Here is a 9,771-nt window from a genome sequence, read left to right as displayed (position 1 = left end):
TTATCCCATATACATGTCACGTGCGCACAGGTGCGTACTATCCCTAATCCCATATACAGGTCACGTGCGCACAGGTGTGTTCTAACCCTTATCCCATATACATGTCACGTGCGCTCAGGTGTGTACTAACCCTTATCCCATATACAGGACACGTGCGCGCAGGTGTGTACTAGCCCTTATCCCATATACATGTCACGTGCTCACAGGTGTGTACTAACCCTTATCCCATATACATGTCACGTGCTCACAGGTGTGTATTATCCCTTATCCCATATACATGTCACGTGCGCACAGGTGTGTATTATCCCTTATCCCATATACAGGACACGTGCGCACAGGTGTGTACTATCCCATATACAGGTCACGTGCGCACAGGTGTGTACTAACCCTTATCCCATATACAGGTCACGTGCACACAGGTGTGTACTAACCCTTATCCCATATACAGGTCACGTGTGCACAGGTGTGCACTAACCCTTATCCCATATACGTCACGTGCGCACAGGTGTGTACATCCCTTATACCATATACAGGACACGTGCGCACAGGTGTGTACTATCCCTTATCCCATATACAGGTCACGTGTGCACAGGTGTGTACTAACCCTTATCCCATATACAGGACACGTGTGCACAGGTGTGTACTAACCCTTATCCCATATACAGGTCACGTGCACACAGGTGTGTACTAACCCTTATCCCCTATACAGGTCACGTGCGCACAGGTGTGAACTAACCCTTATCCCATACAGGTCACATGTGCACAGGTGTGTACTAACCCTTATCCCATATACAGGTCACGTGTGCACAGGTGTGTACTAACCCTTATCCCACATACAGGATACGTGCGCACAGGTGTGTACTAACCCTTATCCCATATACATGTCACGTGCGCACAGGTGTGTACTAACCCTTATCCCATATACAGGTCACGTGCGCAGAGGTGGGGACTAACTTATCCCATATACAGGTCACGTGCGCACAGGTGTGTACTAACCCTTATCCCATATACAGATCACGTGCTCACAGGTGTGTACTAACCCTTATCCCATATACAGGTCACGTGCGCAAAGGTGTGTACTAACCATTATCCCATATACATGTCACGTGCGTACAAGTGTGCACTAACCCTTAACCCATATACAGGTCACGTGCGCACAGGTGTGTACTAACCCTTATCCCATATACAGGTGACGTGCGCACAGGTGTGTACTAACCCTTATCCCATATACAGGACACGTGTGCACAGGTGTGTACTAACCCTTATCCCATATACAGGTGACGTGCGCACAGGTGTGTACTAACCCTTATCCCATATACAGATCACGTGCTCACAGGTGTGTACTAACCCTTATCCCATATACAGGTCACGTGCGCAAAGGTGTGTACTAACCCTTATCCCATATATATGTCACGTGCGTACAGGTGTGCACTAACCCTTAACCCATATACAGGTCACGTGCGCACAGGTGTGTACTAACCCTTATCCCATATACAGGTGACGTGCGCACAGGTGTGTACTAACCCTTATCCCATATACAGGACACGTGTGCACAGGTGTGTACTAACCCTTATCCCATATACAGGTCACGTGCTCACAGGTGTGTACTAACCCTTATCCCATATACAGGTCACGTGCGCACAGGTGTGTATTAACCCTTATCCCATATACAGGACACGTGCGCACAGGTGTGTACTAACCCTTATCCCATATACAGGTCACGTGTGCACAGGTGTGTACTAACCCTTATCCCATATACAGGTCACGTGCGCACAGGTGTGTACTAACCCTTATCCCATATACAGGTCACGTGCGCACAGGTGTGTATTATCCCTTATCCCATATACAGGTCACGTGCTCACAGGTGTGTACTAACCCTTATCCCATATACAGGTCACGTGTGCACAGGTGTGTACTAACCCTTATCCCATATACAGGTCACGTGCTCACAGGTGTGTACTAACCCTTATCCCATATACAGGTCACGTGCTCACAGGTGTGTACTAACCCTTATCCCATATACAGGTCACGTGCGCACAGGTGTGTATTATCCCTTATCCCATATACAGGTCACGTGCTCACAGGTGTGTACTAACCCTTATCCCATATACATGTCACGTGTGCACAGGTGTGTACTAACCCTTATCCCATATACAGGTCACGTGCTCACAGGTGTGTACTAACCCTTATCCCATATACAGGTCACGTGCGCACAGGTGTGTATTATCCCTTATCCCATATACAGGTCATGTGCGCACAGGTGTGTACTAACCCTTATCCCATATACAGGTCACGTGCGCACAGGTGTGTACTAACCCTTATCCCATATACATGTCACATGCGCACAGGTGTGTACTAACCCTTATCCCCTATACAGGTCACGTGTGCACAGGTGTGCCGTACATGAGCTCCTGGTGGGGTGGGTATGATGTGTGGTGGGGTCAGGCCAGTGTAGAGGTGTTTATCAGTATAGGAGGTTTGGTCAATGTGGGGTGTACACGTCAGTATTGGGGTCTCTGTCATTGTGGGGAGATCTAGTAGCATGGACGTTCCGTCCTTGCCGTGCTTCTTGGGCTGGTCCATGATCTCCACATGGTGTGGCTATACTGTAGGTGGTGAAGTTTGGTTGAGGTCTGCATGGGGTCCGCCGGGGCGCTAGGTGGGTTCCCTGGGTCAGTATGGATCCCTCTTACCGTGGGGGACACGTCTTCGTCGTACTTCTTCAGCTGGTTCATGAACTCTAGATGCTTCTTCTCCTCCTCCAGCTGAGCGACGCTCTGCTCACTGTGCTGCAGCTTTTGCTGGGTGTTCGCCAGCTCATCCCGCAGCCACTGGTTCTCCTGGCACAGGCGTCTCACCTGCGCCCGCAACTTCTGCTTCTCAGACTCCACGGCAGTCAGGTGATTTGACAGAGCCATCATCAACTGGGGTCAAACAGCATAGGGGGGGTCAAACACCACGGGGGGGAGGGGGGTCAAACACCACGGGGGAGGGGGGTCAAACACCACGGGGGGGGGGTCAAACACCACCGGGGGGGGGGGGGGAGTCAAACACCACCGGGGGGGGGGGGGGGGGAGTCAAACACCACCGGGGGGGGGGGGGGGGGGTCAAACACCACCGGGGGGGGGGGGGGGGGGGGTCAAACACCACCGGGGGGGGGGGGGGGGGGGGGGTCAAACACCACCGGGGGGGGGGGTCAAACACCACCGGGGGGGGGGGGGGGGGGGGGGGGGGTGTCAAACACCACCGGGGGGGGGGGGGTCAAACACACCACCGGGGGGGGGGGGGTCAAACACCACCGGGGGGGAGGGGTCAAACAACACCGGGGGGGGGGAGGGGGTCAAACAACACTGGGGGGGGGGAGGGGTCAAACAACACCGGGGGGGAGGGTCAAACAACACCGGGGGGGGAGGGGTCAAACAACACCGGGGGGGGTCAAACAACACCGGGGGGGTCAAACAACACCGGGGGGGTCAAACAACACCGGGGGGTCAAACAACACCGGGGGGGTCAAACAACACCGGGGGGGTCAAACAACACCGGGGGGGTCAAACAACACCGGGGGGGTCAAACAACACCGGGGGGGTCAAACCAACACCGGGGGGGGGGGGGTCAAACACTACCGGGGAGGGGCGGGGGTCAAATACCACAGGGGGGTCAAACTTGGTTCAATAACCGAGAGACAGGTAAAATACTTTGGGTTTCTCATCACTGTCCCTTGCCCCACCCAAGCACCACTCTCTCCGTGCTGCGCCCTCAGACCTATACCGTCCTCGCCACCCTCCAGGGGTCCTCCTCTTCAGCTTTGGCTCCCCACCTACAACTGCTCTTCCCGGGCACCTCACTTTTGCATGGTCCTGGCTCCCACTGGGGCCTCCCAAAGGCCACTCCGTGGCCCTCCCTCCCACATGCGCCCTCCCTCCCACCGGGGACTCCCAGACGCCCTCCTTCCCACCCAGGGGCCCTCCTTCCCACCGGGGACTCCCAGAAACCCTCCTTCCCACCGGGGACTCCCAGAAACCCTCCTTCCCACCGGGGATTCCCAAACACCCTCCTTCCCACCGGGGACTCCCAGAAACCCTCCTTCCCACCGGGGACTCCCAAACACCCTCCTTCCCACCGGGGACTCCCAGAAACCCTCCTTCCCACCGGGGACTCCCAGAAACCCTCCTTCCCACCGGGGACTCCCAAGCGCCCTCCTTCCCACCGGGGACTCCCAGACACCCTCCTTCCCACCCAGGGGCCCTCCCTCCCACAGGGGACTCCCAGAGGCCCTCCCTCCCACCGGGGACTCCCAGAGGCCCTCCCTCCCACCGGGGACTCCCAGAAACCCTCCTTCCCACCGGGTCTACCAGGGGCCCTCCCTCCCACCCAGGGGCCCTCCCTCCAACCGGGGACTCCCAGGGACCCTCCCACCGGGGACTACCAGGGGCCCTCCCTCCCACCGGGGACTCCCAGACACCCTCCTTCCCACCGGGGACTCCAGACACCCTCCTTCCACCCAGGGGCCCTCCCTCCCACCAGGGACTCCCAGACGCCCTCCCTCCCACCGGGGACTCCCAGACACCCTCCTTCCCACCGGGACTCCCAGAAACCCTCCTTCCCACCCAGGGGCCCTCCCTCCCATCGGGGACTCCCAGACGCCCTCCCTCCCACGGGGACTCCCAGACACCCTCCTTCCCTCCGGGGACTCCCAGAAACCCTCCTTCCCACCCAGGGGCCCTCCCTCCAACCGGGGACTCCCAGGGGCCCTCCCACCGGGGACTACCAGGGGCCCTCCCTCCCACCGGGGACTCCCAGACACCCTCCTTCCCAACGGGGACTCCCAGAAACCCTCCTTCCCACCGTGGACTCCCAGGCGCCCTCCTTCCCACCGGGGACTCCCAGACACCCTCCTTCCCACCCAGGGGCCCTCCCTCCAACCGGGGACTCCCAGGGGCCCTCCCACCGGGGACTACCAGGGGCCCTCCCTCCCACCGGGGACTCCAGAGGCCCTCCTCCCACCGGGGACTCCCAGAGGCCCTCCCTCCCACCGGGGACTCCCAGAGGCCCTCCCTCCCACCGGGGACTCCCAGAAACCCTCCTTCCCACCGGGGACTACCAGGGGAAGGGGCCCTCCCTCCAACCGGGGACTCCCAGGGGCCCTCCCACCGGGGACTACCAGGGGCCCTCCCTCCCACCGGGGACTCCCAGACACCCTCCTTCCCACCGGGGACTCCCAGACACCCTCCTTCCCACCGGGGACTCCCAGACACCCTCCTTCCCACCCAGGGGCCCTCCCTCCCACCGGGGACTCCCAGACGCCCTCCCTCCCACGGGGACTCCCAGACACCCTCCTTCCCACCGGGGACTCCCAGAAACCCTCCTTCCCACCGGGGACACCCAAGCGCCCTCCTTCCCACCGGGGACTCCCAGATACCCTCCTTCCCACCCAGGGGCCCCTCCTCCAACCGGGGACTCCCAGGGGCCCTCCCACCGGGGACTACCAGGGGCCCTCCCTCCCACCGGGGACTCCCAGACACCCTCTTTCCCACCGGGGACTCCCCAGACACCCTCCTTCCCACCGGGGACTCCCAGACACCCTCCTTCCCACCCAGGGGCCCTCCCTCCAACCGGGGACTCCCAGGGGCCCTCCCACCGGGGACTCCCAGGGGCCCTCCCTCCCACCGGGGACTCCAGAGGCCCTCCCTCCCACCGGTGACTCCCAGAGGATCTCCCACCAACCCAGAGGCCCTCCCACCGGGGACTCCCAGAGGATCTCCCACCAACCCAGAGGCCCTCCCACCAGGGACTCCCAGAGGCCCTCCCACCGGGGACTCCCAGAGGCCCTCCCACCGGGGACTCCCAGAGGCCCTCCCACCGGGGACTCCCAGAGGCCCTCCCACCGGGGACTCCCAGAGGCCCTCCCACCGGGGACTCCCAGAGGCCCTCCCACCGGGGACTCCCAGAGGCCCTCCCACCGGGGACTCCCAGAGGCCCTCCCACCGGGGACTCCCAGAGGCCCTCCCACCGGGGACTCCCAGAGGCCCTCCCACCGGGGACTCCCAGAGGCCCTCCCTCTCACCTGCGCCTCCCCGAGACCCAACTCAATCATCTCCACAGACTTGCGCAGAAGGCCGGACTTCTCGTGCACCAGGTTGGCCTCCTCGTCCTTCTTCAGGCACTTGATGGTCTCCAGCAGGCTGTGCAGGATGGAGTTGTGCTCGTTCCTCAAAGCTTCCAGACCCTGCATCACCAGCTTGGTGTTAGAGATGATCTCCTCCTGAGACAGCTTCTCCAGCTTCTCCTCCCGCGGGTACATTATCACGGACATCCTCCTGTGAGTATACAGAAATATATCAGTACACACACACACACACCACCCCGACGTCATGCTGTATGTGCAATCAGATATAACACTGACTGTATATGTAAAGATATACCTTTGTGAGAATGAGCAGGAACACAGATACTTCTGATACAGAATGATTAGGAGCTCAGGTTGGATACACACTTGTATATGCTTGTAGAAGAAAGCCTACACCAGGCGGGCCTGTGCAGTATGTAGGTCAGTGTGTACATATCAGGCGCTGAACAAAGTGCACACAGGTTGTGACTATGAGAACCGATCTGGCATTTACCCTCAGCGTTAACAATGAAAAGAGCAGGTCTCTCTAACCTGAGGGAACACACAGAGACACAGAGACACAGAGACACAGAGACACAGAGACACACAGAGACACACAGAGACACACAGAGACACACAGAGACACACACACACACAGAGACACAGAGACACAGAGACACAGACACACAGACACACAGAGACACAGAGACACAGAGACACAGACACACAGACACACAGACACACAGACACACAGACACAAACACACACACACACAGAGACACAGAGACACAGAGACACAGAGACACACAGACACACAGACACACAGACACACAGACACACAGACACACAGACACACAGACACACAGACACACAGAGACACAGAGACACAGAGACACAGAGACACAGAGACACACAGAGACACAGAGACACACAGAGACACAGACACACAGAGACACAGACACACAGACACACAGAGACACAGAGACACAGAGACACAGAGACACACAGAGACACACAGAGACACACAGAGACACACAGAGACACAGACACACAGAGACACAGAGACACAGACACACAGAGACACAGAGACACAGACACACAGACACACAGACACACAGACACACAGACACACAGACACACAGACACACAGACACACAGACACACAGACACACAGACACACAGAGACACAGAGACACAGAGACACAGAGACACAGAGACACACAGAGACACACAGACACACAGAGACACAGACACACAGAGACACAGAGACACACAGACACACAGACACACAGACACACAGACACACAGACACACAGAGACACAGAGACACAGAGACACAGAGACACAGAGACACACAGAGACACACAGACACACAGAGACACAGACACACAGAGACACAGAGACACACAGACACACAGACACACAGACACACAGACACACAGACACACAGACACACAGACACAGAGACAAACACACACACACACACCATAGGTGCAGAGAAATAAGTTATCCAAGGGGCGCGGAGACCAGGGGGCGCGGAGACCAGGGGCGCGGAGACCAAGGGGCGCGGAGACCAAGGGGCGCGGAGACCAAGGGCGCGGAGACCAAGGGCGCGGAGACCAAGGGGCGCGGAGACCAAGGGGCGCGGAGACCAAGGGGCGCAGAGACCAAGGGGCGCAGAGACCAGAGGGCGCGGAGACCAAGGGGCGCGGAGACCAGGGGCGCGGAGACCAAGGGGCGCGGAGACCAGGGGGCGCGGAGACCAAGGGGCGCGGAGACCAAGGGGCGCGGAGACCAAGGGGCGCAGAGACCAGGGGGCGCAGAGACCAGGGGGCGCGGAGACCAGGGGGCGCAGAGACCAGGGGGCGCGGAGACCAGGGGGCGCGGAGACCAAGGGGCGCGGAGACCAGGGGGCGCGGAGACCAGGGGGCGCGGAGACCAGGGGGCGCGGAGACCAAGGGGCGCGGAGACCAAGGGGCGCGGAGACCAAGGGGCGCGGAGACCAGAGGGCGCGGAGACCAAGGGGCGCGGAGACCAAGGGGCGCGGAGACCAAGGGGCGCGGAGACCAAGGGGCGCGGAGACCAAGGGGCGCGGAGACCAAGGGGCGCGGAGACCAAGGGGCGCGGAGACCAGGGGGCGCGGAGACCAGGGGGCGCGGAGACCAAGGGGCGCAGAGACCAGGGGGCGCAGAGACCAGGGGCGCGGAGACCAAGGGCGCGGAGACCAAGGGGCGCGGAGACCAAGGGGCGCGGAGACCAGGGGGCGCGGAGACCAATCCTCCAGCATCCGAGGGGCCACAGAATTGGAGTATCAATCCCCCAGCATCCAAGGGGCCACAGGCCAGAGCATGGGAGTACCAATAGTCCAGCATCCGAGGGGCCACAGGTCAGAGCATGGGAGTACCAATACTCCAGCATCCAGGGGGCCACAAGCCAGAGCATGGGAGTACCAATAAGTAACACCCCATCCTAACACCCCCCACACCCACCGAGGGGTCACATGACACCACTCACTGTGGCGTTAGCACGGGGATCCCCCCCCCCCCCCAGCCCTCTGTTTCTAGCCACGCGATTCACATCCTAAACATCGGTCACTGGTCGCAGCATTAAACTCCACGAGAGGACGCCGGACGCACCTTGTGTGGGGCTGAGGCCGAGCTCCGGGGGCTCGCTGTAGGGTGGGCTTCTCCTGAGTTTCAGTGTAAGGTCAGCTCCTCCGGGTGGGGGGGTCACAGGGTCAGCTCCTCCGGGAGGGGGGGGTCACAGGGTCAGCTCCTCCGGGGGGGGGGGGGGGTCACAGGGTCAGCTCCTCCGGGGGGGGGGGGGTCACAGGGTCAGCTCCTCCAGGAACGAGGCGTCCAGCTCAGACAGAGGAGCCACCTGTTGTGGAAGAAGAGACGAGGCTCTGAGCCGACAGACTCTCTCCTCCTCCTCCTGATTTCCTGTGCTGTGCCTCCCCCCACAGCATGTCTGCTCCTTCCATCTCCCCCCCTCCTCCTGGTTTCCTGTGCTGTGCCTCCCCCCAAAGCATGTCTGCTCCTTCCATCTCCCCCCCCTCCTCCTGCTTTCCTGTGCTGTGCCTCCCCCCACAGCTTGTCTGCTCCTTCCATCCCCCCCTCCTCCTGATTTCCTGTGCTATGCCTCCCCCCACAGCCTGTCTGCTCCTTCCATCCCCCCTCCTCCTGATTTCCTGTGCTATGCCTCCCCCCACAGCCTGTCTGCTCCTTCCATCTCCCCCTCCTCCTGATTTCCTGTGCTATGCCTCCCCCCCACAGCCTGTCTGCTCCTTCCATCCCCCTCCTCCTCCTGATTTCCTGTGCTGTGCCTCCCCCCACAGCCTGTCTGCTCCTTCCACCCCCCCTCCTCCTGATTTCCTGTGCTATGCCTCCCCCCACAGCCTGTCTGCTCCTTCCATCCCCCTCCTGATTTCCTGTGCTGTGCCTCCCCCCACAGCCTGTCTGCTCCTTCCATCCCCCCCTCCTCCTCCTGATTTCCTGTGCTGTGCCTCCCCCCACAGCCTGTCTGCTCCTTCCATCCCCCCCCTCCTCCTGATTTCCTGTGCTGTGCCTCCCCCCACAGCCTGTCTGCTCCTTCCATCCCCCCCTCCTCCTGATTTCCTGTGCTGTGCCTCCCCCCACAGCCTGTCTGCTCCTTCCATCCCCCCC

The 9,771-nt window shown here is 60.3% G+C and overlaps 1 protein-coding gene across 1 annotated transcript; it reads right to left on the bottom strand.

Annotated features, from left to right (window-relative positions):
* Positions 1-2,467: 2,467 nt before the first annotated feature.
* LOC142483004 (kinesin light chain 1-like) lies at positions 2,468-8,982 on the bottom strand. Its single transcript, XM_075583109.1, has 3 exons — positions 8,743-8,982; positions 6,065-6,317; positions 2,468-2,924 (listed from the first exon to the last, which is right to left on the bottom strand). Exons 2-3 carry the CDS (start codon positions 6,311-6,313, stop codon positions 2,535-2,537), a joined length of 639 nt encoding a protein of 212 aa, XP_075439224.1. The 5' UTR covers positions 6,314-6,317; positions 8,743-8,982; the 3' UTR covers positions 2,468-2,534.
* Between the last annotated feature and the right edge of the window lie 789 nt (positions 8,983-9,771).

The sequence above is a fragment of the Ascaphus truei genome, unplaced genomic scaffold (assembly GCF_040206685.1).
Source record: "Ascaphus truei isolate aAscTru1 unplaced genomic scaffold, aAscTru1.hap1 HAP1_SCAFFOLD_2861, whole genome shotgun sequence".
Taxonomy (NCBI): Eukaryota; Metazoa; Chordata; class Amphibia; order Anura; family Ascaphidae; genus Ascaphus; species Ascaphus truei.
This window is presented reverse-complemented; position numbering and strand designations above follow the sequence as displayed.